Below are 15,934 nucleotides of genomic sequence, written 5' to 3'. Positions count from 1 at the left end.
CTTCTGGGTGTTGTGGTATTTGATACAACTCATGGATCCCATGATCATGTGGGCTTTCTTGCATCTCATTTGCTATGAAACCGGCCCCTTGGTCTGATGTGATTTTAGGTGGGATCTCAGGCCATGCATCAGACTTTCCTTAAGCCCTCAAATAGTGGTGTTGACTGAGACCCTAGCAGCAGAAAAGGCAGAAGCAAATCCATACCTAGGATGTGTTTATTTCTATAAAAATGAATCACTGTGCCTTCTGGTATGAAAGGGGTCTAGTGCATTCAACTTATCACCAAGTGGCTGTTTGTGTCTTTGCAGGCTGGTGCCATATTGGGGAGGTACGGTTGCTCTACATTGCTGGCAGGATGGACATTTGACAGCACCAGTAGCTGGGTCAGCATTGGGAGTGGGTGTTTTTTTTTTTTTTTTGAGACAGAGTCTCACTCTGTTGCCCAGGCTAGAGTGAGTGCCGTGGCGTCAGCCTAGCTCACAGCAACCTCAAACTCCTGGGCTCAAGCAATCCTCCTGCCTCAGCCTCCCGAGTAGCTGGGACTACAGGCATGCACCACCATGCCCGGCTAATTTTTTCTATATATATTTGTAGCTGTCCATATAATTTCTTTCTATTTTTAGTAGAGGTGGGGTCTCGCTCTTGCTCAGGCTGGTCTCGAACTCCTGAGCTCAAACGATCCGCCCACCTCGGCCTCCCAGAGTGCTAGGATTACAGGCGTGAGCCACCGCGCCCGGCCGGGAGTGGGTGTTGATTTCCTGGATTGCCACTTGCCCTGTCACTGTGTCCACTCTATTCATGCACCCATTGTGCCAACATTGGGGAGGCTGATGACAGAGCCTAGCTGATGTCAACTGACAGGGTCACTTTGTCTGCCTCATTGTTTAGTGCCTCTTCTGTGATGGATGCTCTCTGGAGGGCGTTAACAATGCAATGCAAATACCTGAGGCTCAGGTTTTTCCTCCTCTATCAGCTGATCATAAGGGCCCCAGGTGTGTGGTCTCAGAAAGGTACTGGGGCATCAGTAGTGGGTGACATGGGAGACTAGACCGCCTGCTCAAGTAGCCTACATGTGCCTTTCAGCCCTTCTCATGGCCAATCCTGGGTGTGTCACTTCCATCAAGAGTGAATTGCTGCTAGGTCTACCTGATCTTATGACATGTCGGGCCTGATAGAACCCAGCTCATGCCGGGCATTCTGGCTGCACGGTCACTTGATGACCCTGGTCAGGCCTTCCTTCTCCACCAGGGTCCTGTAGCACTCAAGGACCTACTTTTTGAATAGTGCATAATTGTCTGGTTTCAGAGTCCTAGGAGTCTAAATTATAATTCTTCTATTGGGACTTGCATCACCTCCATGTGCATCTTTTCTCACCACAAATACTGCCAATACCATAGGAGTTACTGGGTCATAGGGCCAAGTGGCCGGGCTGTTTGCACTGCAGCCAGATCTGCTACAGAGCCCTTTCCTGCTTCAGGTACCACATAAAGCTGACAGCCTTTTGTGCATGTGGGCTGTAACATATTTCAGGTATGGAATATGTTGTCTCTAAATCTGAAGAGGCCTACTAAGCACTGTGCTTCCTTCTTTGCAGGAGGAGTTGTCCAATGCAATCATTTCTCCTTTACTCTGGAGGAAGTGCCATGGCATGCCTTAATCCACTGGATTCCTAAAATTTTACTGAGCTATCAAGCCCCTAAATCTTTGTAGACTATATCTCTCACTTTCTAGCATTCATGTGTTTGTCATTTCTTGCTTATCTAGTCAGATTTTCATGATGTTATCAATAAAGTGTACCACTGAGATGTTCTTCAAGATGTCCAGACAGTCTAGATCTTTCAGGCTATATTATAATGGAGGGAAGGATAATTAACATAGCCTTGGGTCCAGACTGCTCATGTGCACTACTGTCTACTCCAAGTGTGTGCAAACTGCTTTTGATCCCCTTGTCTGATGGAAAAATACTCATTCACTAGATCAATGGCTGTGTACAATATACTTGAGGCCATGACAATCTGTGCTAGAAAAATATCACAGCTGCATAGGTTTGGATTCTTACTTGATTAAGTCATGCTCTGGGATTTGTGTGGGTTTTGTGGTGTCCAGACTGTTGAATTAAGTAGTGATATGATGGGGACTACCAGACCTGCATCCTTCATGCCTTTAAGGGTGCAGCTAACCTCTGCCATTCCCTTAGGATAAAAATTATTTATTTATTTATTATTGTGGGTGGGGGTAGGGGTCTGTTTATAGCCTTCTGCTTGGTTTTCTCTACTTGATAGCTCTTATTCCGCAAGCTAAGAAACCAGCATGAAAGTTGTGCTCCTTGCCATATTTGTCTAATCCAATTAATCAATACAGGTTGGGGAAAATGACCACTAGGTGGGTCTGTGAACCCAAGGGGCCAAATGTAAGCCAAATCTAGACCAGGAGTCCATTTATTACCTGGTCTGCTCATGTGAGCACTCTAATAGAGGAGCTACGCTCTGGGTATCAATGTCAACTGGGAACCTGTATCTGTCAGGGTTCAAGATTCTTATGTGGTCTCCTTTCCCAGTTGGTAGTGGCATCAGTATGTGGCCATTGGAACTCTTGTGGAAGGACTAAGGGAGTCATTACTGTATATACTAGGCATGGTGTTGCAGACTCCTTCCTCCTAATAAACCAGCTTCTCCTTCAGTTAATAGATTGCAAGCCTGAAAACTAGCTCAGATCCCGAATTTGGGCAAGGGATCATGACTTTTTAGAGGAGTGATTCTCCTTAGCCTCCTGATCATGAATCTTTGATTTATTTTGATTACTACCTATATTAGTTTCCTATTGCTGCCATAACAAATTACCATGCACTTAGAGGCTTAAAACCATACAGTTATTCTCCTATAGTCCTGGAGGTCAGAAGGCTAAAATGAGTCTATGGAGCTAAAATCAAGGTGTCAACAGACCTTCAGTCCTTCCAGAAGCTCTAGCAGAGTATCTGTCCCTTGCCTTTTCCAGCTTCTAGAGGCTGCCTATATTCCTTGTCTCCTGGGCACATCTGACATCCTTGGCTCTGACCCTGGCTTCCTTCATCATAACTCCCTCTCTCTCTGACTCTCCTACCCTCCCCTCTCTTTATGAGGATGCTTGTGATTACACTGGGCCCACCTGGATAATCTAGGATTCGTCTAGGATAATTTCCCATGTCAAGATACTTAATAACAAAGTCCCTTTTGCCATGTAAGGTGACGTCTTCACAAGTCACAAGTTCCAGGGATTAAAACATGGACTGGTTTTTGTTGTTGTTGTTTTTAAGAGACAGGGTCTTGCTCTGTCGCCCAGGCTGGATGTGATCATAGCTCACAGCAGCCTTGAACTACTGTCCTCACTCGATCCTTCTGCCTCAGCCTCCCAAGTAGCTGGGACTACAGGTGTGCACCACCGCATCTGGCTAATTATTTTAGTTTTTGTAGAGACAGGGTCTTGCTAGGTCTTGCTGGTCTTTAACTTTTCACCTCAAGCAATCCTCCTGCCTCAGCCTCCAAAAGTGCTGGGATTACAGGCATGAGCCACTGTGCCCGGCAGGATGTGGGCATTTTAGGGGGATATTATTCTGCCTACCACACTACACTTCGGGGCATCTTTCATCTGCCTTGCTCCTAGGGACATTAATCATCTATTAAGCATCTTTGTAACTCTTCAGGTCAGGTCTTCCTGGCTACCACACTGGCCTTGGCATTTATTAGCATAATGTATCCACCACCTGGCTTCTGACAGGTAAGTGCTGCCACCTGCCTCTGTTGTTTCAGAGCCTAGTTTTGTGGATCATTTCCTACCTTCAATCCTGTGATTAAGTAATATTTGCTAAATTTTTACATACGTAAGTGAATAAATGAATGAAATAAAAATGTGAATTGATACTGAGTCCCCGAGTTCAAGCCCCTCCACTCCTCAAAAAACATCCAGTTCCACTTCTTTTATTTTCTTATATGGGAATTTCACCCGAATGTCATGGTACAAAAATGGTTTTAGTAGGAAAGGAAACTATTCCTATGGGGCATTGAATGTCCATAATCCTGTATCTACAGCTCACCCTAGATACTGCAAATCAGAATGGTATGCACTGGACCGCCGTCTTTCCCAATCCCATGCACATACATAGCTGAGAAACCTGGGATTCGTTGCTGAAAGGTGACTCACAGCAACAACTTTGGGGGAAAAAAGTCTTTTCAAAATTTCTGAAGTTACTTAAAAAGTTAATCAGTATTTCTCCCCATGATCTCCAAGACAAAGCTGTCAAGATTTTTTCCACTACTATGAATGTAACCACACCTGTGTGTCTAATATGTGCTGGGCCAAAAAAGGAGATCAACATACAATAATTTATCCCTCCCTCCTAACCTCACCCTATAACTCTAGCGTGTGGCTTTGAAATGAGCTGCTATCCAAGCTTAGGATCAGGCTAGAAGCCTTCTCCATCTAGGGAGAAGGTTTGCACACCTTTGCTCAAGCTGGTGTAAATTTGATTTTACAATCAATCACTCAATGGAAATATTTTTTGTGGCTGTTATTTTTTTTGGCTTATGTGTATCAAAGATAAGCTTTTGAGTTTATTTAATATGTAAACACCTAATAATAGCAGGTGAATCATCACTTTGATTTTCATTCTGTAACACTCGAATTACATGACTGAGATTTCCTTTGTCTGAATTGTAGGTAAAATTAATAGACCCATATTACTTAATTGGCACTTCTAAGATTAAATGTTTATTTAATAGTAGAATAGCCTAAAACAAAGACCTAGTTTATAGATTTTTCCCCTTCAAAACACTTCTATATTTATATTAGAACTGTATTTTTTCCTCCATCTTTCAAATCAGAACCAAGGGGAAATGTTTCCTCATATTCATATAGCAAAATATAAATGCATTTTTAAAAAGTAGAAAATATTTTTAATGGTCAAAACTGTATTAATAGCTAAGTATTTATTGTAGATATTTTGGAGATTAAAAAGGAAGACAGAGAATATTCTGGACTTTCCCCTCTGTCTATTCAATTAATTTCCCCCCCATTGATTCTACTCTATTCCAAGCACTATAAAAGAGCTGGGGGCTACAAAGATAAATAACACATACTCTCTGACACATGAGTTTAACAAAAAAAAAAAAACATTAAAAATAATGGTAGGAATCGCTGCCATCTAATTAACTTACTTTGTGCTAAGAGCTTTACAAGAATAATCTTATTTAATCTCCAATATGTTCACTGTCCTTTACTCCCCTATACGGTGTCCTACCTGCTCTCTTAATCAGCTTAGATCCCTAGCTTCATCCTCAGTTCCCTTGAGTTTCTCCTTCTATTCTTAGCATTCATCTAGAGAAACCCCTATTCTGCACCCTACCTGCTCCACGCCTGCGCATATGCAGCTGTGCACGGCTGGAGGAACATCCACACCCGTGCTTACTGGTCTCTCATTAAATGTATGGCCAGTAACCGAAGAGAATTTTTAGTGCTGCCAGATAATCATACCATATTTCCCTAGTCCCTTTACAATACTGGAAAATGACTTCATACCAATTCCTCCTCTCCTCTCCCAATACTTTCTCTCCTACACCGTCTTAGCTAATGGCAGAGAAAATAGATGCAATCAGAAGACAAATTCCATAAAGTCCCTCCAGGAAATATTCCCAGCTACCTGCCTCTGTGCCAGTATACTCCTCTCCTCAGTTACTGGGGTTGAACTGGTCTTGTTCCTAGCTGAGGGCAGCCCTCCACTTGAATACCAGATGTCACTTGTGTTACCTGTTCAAGAACGTCCGTAGAGCAATTGTCCCATTTCTGCCTTGTCTCATAAAGTTTCCTTTCCTTACTGAATCAGCCCCACTGAACACAACCATGCTCTCAAATTAGATTCCACTTTCTCTGCTAGCTACTGCTCCACTTATCTGTCCCTGTTTACAATAAAATCCTTTGAAAGAGTTGTCTATATTAAATGTCCAAAATCCAATTTCCACTTGGATTTTCTCTTCAAAACACCACAGTGAGGTTTCACCCCCACAATTTCATTAAAACTTCTCTGGCAGTTTACATAGTAGGTACTCAGTAAATATTACTTGAATAATTTAATACACCCTCATAAAAAAAAAAAAAAACCCGAAAAACAAAACAAAACAAAAAAACAACCACTGGGAGGTGGGTATTAAGATACTCAGTTTATAGGTGCTCTGGTCAAGGTCTTCTGTGACCATGATGGTGTTTTTCATCCACTGGTTAGTTATCAGTTCTCAGTTCCCTTGACCTTTCTTTACAAAATGAACACGTTCTCCTCCTTGAACTCATTTTGTTTCTTGACCTTCAGAATGCCACACTCTTATGGTGCTCCTTTATCTCCCTGACCACTGTCTCTGCTGCTTTCCCCGTTGCTCATGTCCCCATGAGGCCTCCTTACCCCAGATGTCTTTTCTACACTCACTTCCTTGGTCATCTCATCCAGCCTTGTTGCTTTAAATAACACTTATAGGCCGACAACTCCTAAATTTGTATCTCTGGTCAAGACCTTCCCTTAGATTTCCAATCTGGAATATCCACCTGCCTGCTGAACATTTCACTTGACTGTCTAATGGGAATGTCCGCAAGCATTCCTGAGGATTCCTCCCAATCCCATTCCTTCCACAAATTTCCCTATCTCAGTGATGTACCCTCACTTTCACTGAGTTGCTCAAATGACAAAAAATTAGTGTGATTTTTGATTTCTCTTTTTCTCACACCCTGGTCAAATCCATCAGCAAATACTGTTGGCTTTACATTAAAATATATCCAATATCTGACCATTTCTCACTGTTTCCTCTGTTATCATTTGGTCCAAGCTACCATCATCTCACTTGTCCTTTAGTGACCCCTGTCTGTAAAATGCCACTTCATCCTCAATACATTTGAATGACTTTTACCTCCCCTTCCCTGTTTTATTTATCCCCAGTGTATTTACCACTGTTTTAATTACTATGTATTTTAATTTTTTATTTTTGACTCATCTCTTTCCCTAAAATGTAAGATTCATGAAGGCAGGGATTTTATTTTGTTTGTTCAAATATTTGTATCCCTAGTACCTAGGTATTCATGATAGGTACTCAATAAATATTAGTCGAATGAATTAATAAATCATCATAAAACCACTGTGAGGTAGATGATAAGACCCTCATTTTAGAGATGAGGAAACCAAGGCTTAGAAAGTTGCAGTAATTTGCTGAAGGTCATAGAAGTAGGAAGTGAGTGAATTGGAGTATGGACCAAGGTGCCTTTCACTCCCAAATCCAGATCCTTAGACAATACACCATTCTGGACTCAAGTCCATACTTTTCCCTTGGAATTCAATATCAATTCTGATTATTACTTTGAATAAAATTCTTTAAATTAACACAAAGCTTTTGATCTTCCCCATAAGCTTTGATGACATCTCCTTTGGAAGCCACAGCCCTCTAGTCAGCACTCAGGTACCAAATCTATTCTACTGAGCCATTGTTTGGCTCATATGTTGCCTTGGCATTTTTGGACTGTATCTTATTAGCAAAGTGATTCTTCACCATCTTGAATTCACCTGCTCTGAAATCTAGAATCAGGACACTCTAAGAAGCCATAGAGAAGCAAAAATAGATATTTTAAAATCTTAATTCTACTACATGCCCTTTAGTTACAGAAGAATTCTTATTCCACCTATTAATCTTTCTTCAGATACAATTTTTTAAATTCTTACCTTCACTCATCTGGTAATTATTGAGCAATTTGGGCAAAACTCTATTTTAGGCACTCAATGAATAAAACAGATACGTAACCTGCCCTCAAGGAGCTTATGTTCTAGTGAGGGGAAGAAGGGTAATATCCAATAATAAATTAATATGTAATGTAGTAAAAAGTATTATGAAGATAAATAAAGCAGGGAAGGGAGCTAGCAAGTGACGGGTGGTACTCTTGAATAAAGATATAAAGCAAACTTCATGAGATTTGGGACTTTATCATTATTATTATTCACTTCTGTAATACTAGCACTTAGAAAAACAATGGCATGTAGTAAGCACAAGGTACATACTGTGTGAATATTGTGAGAATGAATGAATGAGTGATGGTGAAGAAGAGAGCCCAGTTAGGAGGTTACTGCGATACTCCAGGTGATAGCCGTTGATGGCTAGACACAGGGAGAAACTGTGCAAATAGCAAGGAGAGACCATAGTCTGAATATATTTAAAAGGTAAAAACCAACGGCATTTGCTGAAAGATTGGATTTGGAGTGTGTGAGTGTGATTGAAGGAGAGAAGTCAAGAATCATGCCAAACCTTTGTCCCTAGCAACTGGAATAGAGTAGCCATTGACTGAGGTCTGGGAGAATGGCAAGTTTGGTGGCCAAAATTAAGTTTCTTTGGGACTGTAAATCAAGTCTCTGACTCTGTCTTCTTCTCTCTCTCTCTCTCTCTCTCTCTCATAGTTTCCTGAGATACCTAAAGCCAAGCACTGCTGTGTATCCAAGGAAAACCATTCAGAGCCATTTTACTGTGGAAAACAGCCATACTGGTTCCACTCCTCTCTCTCTTGGCCAGACACAGAGGCATCCTGTGTTGATGGCTGTCTTTCTTATTCTTGGAATAAGAAAGGCATAACCAAGGAAGGCTTTTTCCTTCAAATTCATCTTAGATGCTTTATTTTGATTTAAGAAAGTGAAAGATGATTGAAGAGGACAAAACGGAAAAAATAGTGTTTTTTGTACATTTCTGATGATGGCAACAGCATGAACCAATTAGCTGGTTATTATGTGTTCCTGTGCATGGCTTGTCACAGCGGTCTGATCCGGAGAAACACTTCCCAATTCTCCTTCAGCATGGCCTTTTGCATGCAAACCTGACCTCAACACGTTTAACCAAGTCTTGTAATTTGAAGCCACACACATACACACACCCAAAAAATCATCACGTGATCAAAAACATGGTATAAATCTATTTAGTAAAGAGTATTCTGGATTATAATGACATTAGCAGAGGAGATGACTCTGATGCAAGAAAGGCAAAGAAACCCAAGAAGTTAAAAAAAAAAAAAAAAGAGGCAGTAGTATTTTTCTTTTAAAGGATTGTAAATATCCCTTGTGTATTTTTGTTTTTCTTGAGAAAAATTTGCAAAATCCCTTCCAGCAAGTTTGGGGCAGTAAAATCTAAGGGAAAGATACTGAGAGAGAGAGAGAGAGAGCTCTGCAGGGTTCCACAGTATGTAGTTAATTCTCTTTTTACTCCGTTCTAAATATAATCCTGCTCATTTGCATGCCAATCCCCAGAATGCTTTGTAATTTCACAACTCTTGGCTAGTGGTCTCAGCACTTATGCTTTAAGAACAAAGCAAAATGTTTAGGGCGTGCCTTTGGCCCAGTCTTTTTTTTTTCCCCCCCTGTGTTTTGCAAGAGTATAGGGAGGTGACCTTTGCTTGGCATTCATCCTCCTTTCCAGGGTATCACAGAAATAAAGTGGAGACTGCTCTGGACTTTTCCTGTGAAGACTGCATTCAGTCCAGTTACCCATGAATAACCAGAAGCCTGGATTAACTCACTTGACAGGGAGTGTTGCGGGGAGGGGGGAGGGGCGGGGTGTGTCCTTGGATTATGTGACCAGGCCGGTTCATTTCAGGTTTATGGAAAGCCCAAGCTGGAGTATTGTGTACTCCCTTTCTGTGGGTGCCTTATATAGCTTCTCGATTGCAAGTAAGCCTTCAATTTAATGACAAGACGTCCAGAAGTGTGATCAGTGGCCTGCCTTATAGAAATGTGAATTCAAGATCCCTAACACAGACTGAGTCATGCTTAGTGTCATCTACAGAATTTCTATATAGTAGGATATTAGGATTTGGGAGTGGGGGTGGTAGGAGACCTGTCTTAAAACGATTTTATAATTTTCTCATAGCAAGCCATTTTTTGTCATTTAAATGGTATGTTTGGGATTATTTTTCAGGAGGGTGGAGGAAGCTCCCCCTACCCCAACCACCACTCAGACCCCACCCACAGTGGCCTCTCCAAGTAGGTCTCCCCTGGGCGTTTGATTGTAGCCGGTAACTAAAGGACAATCTAGTCCAGCGCTGAAAGGCCACGTTTTTGCTTCTAGTAACATATTAACCTTTGTCGGTCAGCTCTTCCTACAGTAAACTCAGGACTGCGAGCAGTGCACAGGGTTCCTTACCGACAGGGAGCTATCGTAGTACTATTCAAAATCCATGGCTACATACCAGGGACGTGTCTGGGTTTTCGCCTTCCCACTCTACAGGTGTTTTCTACTTTTTACTCACAGAGCAGCATTAATGCTTTCTTCAATTCAGACAGTGAAGCAATGGAGTGTCTTTAAAATATATACCTATATTACTTTGAGACTATTTGAAAAATACAGAGAATGGTTGATGACGGGTACCGTGCTCCTCGCAGCCCTCCGAGAGCGAATCATTGCTTTACATTTTCCAACATGTATTTTCGTGGTCTCAGGATACCCGCAGGCCGGCCAGGCTGCACAGTCAGCCCCGCTCGGCTTTCTCGGGGACTGCGCCGCTGTTTACACATCCGGCGCGCGGCGAGGCGGCGCCCGGCCCGCCGTTTTAACAAAGGCGGCGGCCGCCGCATTCGGCGATGGCGGAACAGAGCGGGTTCCGGGAGGGACGTCCGGGGCCGGCTCCTTTCTGAACCGAGGGTGGCGACGGTGGGAAATCGGACGAGGGGCTGACCCGAGGCGGTGGCGCCGGCGGGGGCTTGGCCCTCGAGGCCGGGAGGGCGTCGCTAGCATTTCTGCGCCCTGGGCTGCAGCCTGCCCGCCCCGAAAAGTCCCTCGCGCCCCCTGGTGGCTGTGGAGCTGGCTGGCTTCGCCGCACTCGAAAGTCAGGGGAAAAAAAAAAAAAAAAAAGGAAGAAAAAGAAAAAGTGGGTGAGGCAGATGCAAAGAGGAAAATCAATAGGGATAAGTGAGAAGAGGGAGGAGTCGCAGATCAGCCATTCTTGTCTTATGGGGTCCCAGCTGGCACCGCAAAAGAATAAAAAAAACAAAACCCGGGCGTGAACGCGAGTGGAGGAGGGTGTGTGTGGCGGGGGGGTCGGGGGTGAAAGGGGGACCGGGGAGATTTACTATTGTCTCTGGCAGCCGCCGCGGGAGCCAGGGAGGGGGCGGAGGCGAGAGGAGGCGGCGGCCGCGGCCAGCGCACCATTCACTCCACCTGATCTCGGGGCGCTGCGCGCTAAGGAAGGCGCGGGCGAGCAGGAGCAGAAGGAGGGAGGGAGGCAGCTGCTGCAGCCACCGCCGCCACCATGTCCTACCAAGGCAAGAAGAACATCCCGCGGATCACGGTGAGTCCCCGCGCCGGGCGCCGCTGCCTGCGTCCCTCCCTAGCTTGTGCGCTACCCGCTGCGCCGCGGGCGGGGGCAGCTTGGATCCCGCCGGCTTCCCTGGCCGGGTCCCCGGGGAGGGACGGGGACCCGGGGTCCCGGTGGTGGAGAGCGGCGGTCAGTCCAGCCGGCGCGGCGGGCGCCACACTGACTGAGCGACCGTGGGGCTTGGGGAAAACAAAACAAAGAGAAAACCCAAACAGTGGCGTAGAGAACTTTGGATATTTATCCTCCTTTCCCATCGCCAGTAGTTCTCCAAGAGTGCAGGGCTCACGACTCCCCCTGGACCCCCGCTCCGCCTTAGGTGTCGGTGTGTGCCGCCCCAGGTTGAGGTGCTTTTTGTTTAAGCGTCTTTTTGGCGAGGTATGGAGAAATGACACCTTTCCCCAGGGGTACTTGGCAGCCCGACCGCGCCCCTCTCTCCCAGCTCCAGCCCCAGGGCTCTGCCCTCCGTGCCGCGAGGGTGGTGGGGAGTCTGGACCACCTGTCCTCGCCATGTCCCCTTCTTTCCTGCGTTCAGCCCGATTCATGTTTCGGTATGTCATATTTGGGACTATACAGCTAACGTGGCTACAGTGGGGATGATCAACTTTTTGCCCTCGATGCATTTTACATTTTTCATTTCATTTCTCCCCATCATCCCAGGAAAAGCCCCAGTTTTTAAAGCGGATTTTAGTTTGCTGTCGAAGGTGCATGCCGTGTGCATGCCGTGTCCAACCCATTGTGTGCAAGACCGAGCCACAGCAGCCGGCGGGTGTCAGATGCGCTGGGTGTGCGCTTAGGGCGGGGTGGAAAGGGGACGTGCCATTATCAGGTACTGAAACCCGGTCTTCACTGTCATCCAAGCAAGGCGCTCTCCTGGGCAAAATACCGCGCCCCAGCCTGGGATTCCTCGGTGTTGCGCTGAAATGATAGTCCCGAATAGTAGGGACATATGCCAGACTGGGATGAGAATTTAAAGAAAACCACACACACACACACACACACACACACACAAACCCACTGACATTTGTTAGCTTAGCACGAAGCTGTGCAGTTGTGCTTTGTCTATACTGAATTGGATGGGGTGTGAGTGTGTGTGTGTGCAGTAGGGGAATGGGTGGTTACTCCATCTTTGCAAGGCGAACAAAGGAAGTGATCAGCTGGCCCCTGGGAGACTCTGCAGCCGCCCCAGGGCAGAGCTTTACCTGCTACAGTAGTTAATTTGGCGGGGTCCGCCAGGTTTTATTGTGGGCATGAGTCCGTTTGCACTTGTTCCGTTATGCTTGGAACACGTTTGCGATTGAGATGCAGGACCTTCCCCTCCACGGGCAGGTAGAAGCTTCTCTTGCCCCTAATGCACTTTATTGCCAAGTGGTTTATTGCCATTGCAGCATCATACCTTTTGCGTGCACCTGAGCTGCACTCCGCACAAATGCACCCCACCCCTTCCAGCTGTCCAGCTGGTCCTAAGGAAGAAACACTCCCCAGGGAGGAGAGTTGAAATGGGTCGGGATCCTTTTGCCTGGTAGAGGCTTTGGGTTTAAACCAGTCCTCCTTCACCACTACCTGATACCATTCACTTTCCATTATTGAAGAAACACTATGGGCCTTTTACTACGCACATTTTCTCAGTGCCAATTGTCTTGTCTTTGCAAAGAGCTGTGGAAGGTGTCATTTTAAGAAAAAGCTGATTGGGACAAAAGCTCAATTTTTATACTTATTTGCCTAACTCAGGAGATTGAGAAACAGTTCTGGTGCTATTATGTGCTGGAGGTATGCTGCACGTATATGCCACTTGCTTTACATACAGTATGCATGTACCAATTTTCCTGTCTGGGATAGGAAAAGAACTGATATTTTTTTCTCCTAGACTGCAGTGGTTGTTCTTATGGACTCAGCCTGTGTCATGACATTGAGGGCCCCGCCCATTCTTCTAGGTATCATTTAAGCCACATTTAATGAAAGATAAAGGAATTCAGCCTTGATAACTTGCCTTCAAAGCTCCAGTAAATGTGGTTGTGCCCTAATCCCAGGGCCAGATTTGCAACGGGTTCCCTTTTGTTTCTGTTTGAATGATCTTCCCTGGGGTACATCCTTCATTTTCAGTGCAGCTTGCATCCTTTCTCTCTGCGTGTGGGGCGTGGTGCTGCATAGCAGCCTCTGCCTGGAAGCTGGGGCTGTGTCTCCAGTACCAGTAACAGGAGTGGACAGTGGCTGTGAATTTCTTCAAGCTAGGCTGCCTTGTATTCATTGTTAAAATGAGGGGGATAAAAGAAGGAGCATGGCAGGAGAGGGGTGTTGGTCTTTGCAGATAAGACTCCATTTGTCATTTTTTTTCCATGCTTTGTGTGTGTGTTTTCAAGAACTAGGATTATATTTTAGAATAAAATATGTTTGTATATCTGCATGTCTATAGAAGATTGTGGTTATATATATAAGTATTAAGATACCCTTTCCAGATATAGTTAAAAACATAAAAATATGGACACATATATACAGATATGGAAAATGTTATTAAAGTTCTAAATATAAAATATATCTCCTACTGTCAATTCTAGTACATTTTTAAATGGTAATATTATGGAATTTGAATTAAATTTCTTATGTCCTCTATATTCCTTTCTGTGAAGGCTGCCCCACCCAATAGCTGAGGTGTCACTACAATCCGAGGACTGATGGGGGCAGTCTTTCTTGGCTCTGTACCTTTTGCCTCCGTAGGCACTACCCTTGCCACCATTTTGGGGCCAGAGTAGGGTTTGGGTTTTGTTGTTGTTGTTTTTCCCTTCCACCTATTTTTGCTGCCCTCCTAAGATTAAAGCATTCTTACTATCCTGTTTTTATTGATTTCCTAGGGGGAACTGGCTGGGCTTTTCCCTGTGAGTAGCTCAGTTCTCAGGTCTTCTCAGGTCACCTATGTGGATCATCTGCTGTATCGTAACACTAACCATTGCTTCTTAATGCCAGAAACTGGCAGTTTTGAAGCTTTGACAGATCAGAGCAGGAGACCTTGCATCTTCACTGCCTAGCACAGTGCCTGGCACATAGATACCTAATGATTATCAGTTAAGTGAATGAATGAATTGAAAGTTGTTCCTAATAATAATAGCTCATGCCTAAGTATTTATTTTGCATCAAGTATTGTGCTATGTGCCTTACATGCATTGTCTCATTTAATTCTTGATTCAATCAAAACTGTCAGAGAGGTGCTATAGCTATCCCTATTTTATAGGAAAAAAAAGCACCTTAGAAAATCAAATGTCATTTGCTTAGGGTCAGAGATAAAATAAGTGTTAGAGGCAGGACTCAAACCTGCACATCTAGCTGAAATCAAAATGCAGATACATCACCGTCACACTCCTTTTGGTGTCTCTGCTTCTATCCTCACTGTTCCTTAGCATTAGTATGGCAAATAATTTACAGACTATCAGTACTGCTGGAAGAACTTGAGAAGGATATTTTTTCTGCCACCATCAACAAATCCATTAATGTGGTCTCTTTTACCTTATTACGAAGTAAGTAAATATAAGAAAAATCTTTGGAATAATAGTCACCTTATAAATTGTACAGGTAGAAAATTTTGACAAGTTGCAGTTATTGCTTTCCTCTGATATTAGCTACAACTTGAAGCTGACCACAGGAGTAGTCAGTGCCCTAACACTTAGGCTCCAGTACTTTCTATGTATTTTCTTACTGGGATCTTCACAAATACCCATTTCCCAGTTAAGGCAAGTGAAGGTAGGTGAAGTCAGTTATCCAGAGTAACATAGAGAGAATTTCGGGGCAAATCTGGAAATCAAACCCAGGTCTTACTCAGCTTTAAAGCCGAAGCTGCCCTGATGCAGCAGCTGCCTCTTAGAGGCACCTGCAGCTGAGATTTTGAAAGGTGTGGCTAAAGAGCTCCAGAATCCCCTCTAGGAAACAAATTACAGAGAACTGGCTTTTTGTAACTACGGTACTAATTGGATCTCTGTAACTACTACCTTGTAGCTAATGCAATTCCATTATGTTGGAATTGTGTTGGGTTGTGTGGGTGATGTTTGAGAATTGCCAGAAGACACATCCTCAGTTAGGAATACAACCTGGAAAGTTCTGTCTAGGGCATGTAGTCAGAGCACTGTGATTTCACCTGAAAGGGTGTGATTGTGAGTGTTGTGGGTGCCAGGAGAATTTTTTTTTTTTTTTTTTTAAAGAAAGGGACTTATGAACTGGAGGAGCACTCAGATCTCTGCAGCAGTTGAGCTGGGGCCTAGAACTAGACTAGAACCTGAGGAAGGGAGGGGCAAGTGCAACCCCACCCTAGATCTGTGTATTCCTCCTCTTGCTTCAATAGGTGTCATGTAAGAATGGGAGGAAAATATTAGGAGATGGAGGACTAGAGTTTAGGAGACCAAAAGAAAAGGAGTCACCCCAAACCAGCTCTATCTGTGTGAGGCATCTTGGAAGGGAAATTACAGAGTAAAAGAGGGAAGAAAAGTATCAAACACTGAGGAATGGAAAGCATCTTAGATATCTGGTGATGGAAATCTCATCCTAGGCCCTGCCTTGGGTGTTCATTTGTTACTTTATATTTTGAGCAGGTATGTGGTG

General features: G+C 44.2%; 1 protein-coding gene across 2 annotated transcripts in view; it reads left to right on the top strand.

The window, feature by feature from the left end:
• The window catches only part of DPYSL3 (dihydropyrimidinase like 3), a 98,929-nt gene that overhangs the window by 30,541 nt on the left and 52,454 nt on the right, over positions 1-15,934 (top strand). Inside the window, exon 1 of one of the 2 annotated variants that reach the window (XM_069484171.1) lies at positions 11,286-11,326. The exons of the other annotated variant lie outside the window; for it this stretch is intronic. Coding sequence (XP_069340272.1) covers positions 11,288-11,326 — 39 coding nt within the window. The 5' untranslated portion in view covers positions 11,286-11,287. Of the gene's footprint in view, positions 1-11,285; positions 11,327-15,934 lie in introns of those variants that run through there. 2 annotated transcript variants of the gene reach the window in all.

This window comes from Eulemur rufifrons, chromosome 10, assembly GCF_041146395.1.
Source record: "Eulemur rufifrons isolate Redbay chromosome 10, OSU_ERuf_1, whole genome shotgun sequence".
Lineage (NCBI taxonomy): Eukaryota > Metazoa > Chordata > Mammalia > Primates > Lemuridae > Eulemur > Eulemur rufifrons.
The sequence above is the reverse complement of the archived record's forward strand: the minus strand, read 5'-3'. Positions and strand labels throughout refer to the sequence as shown.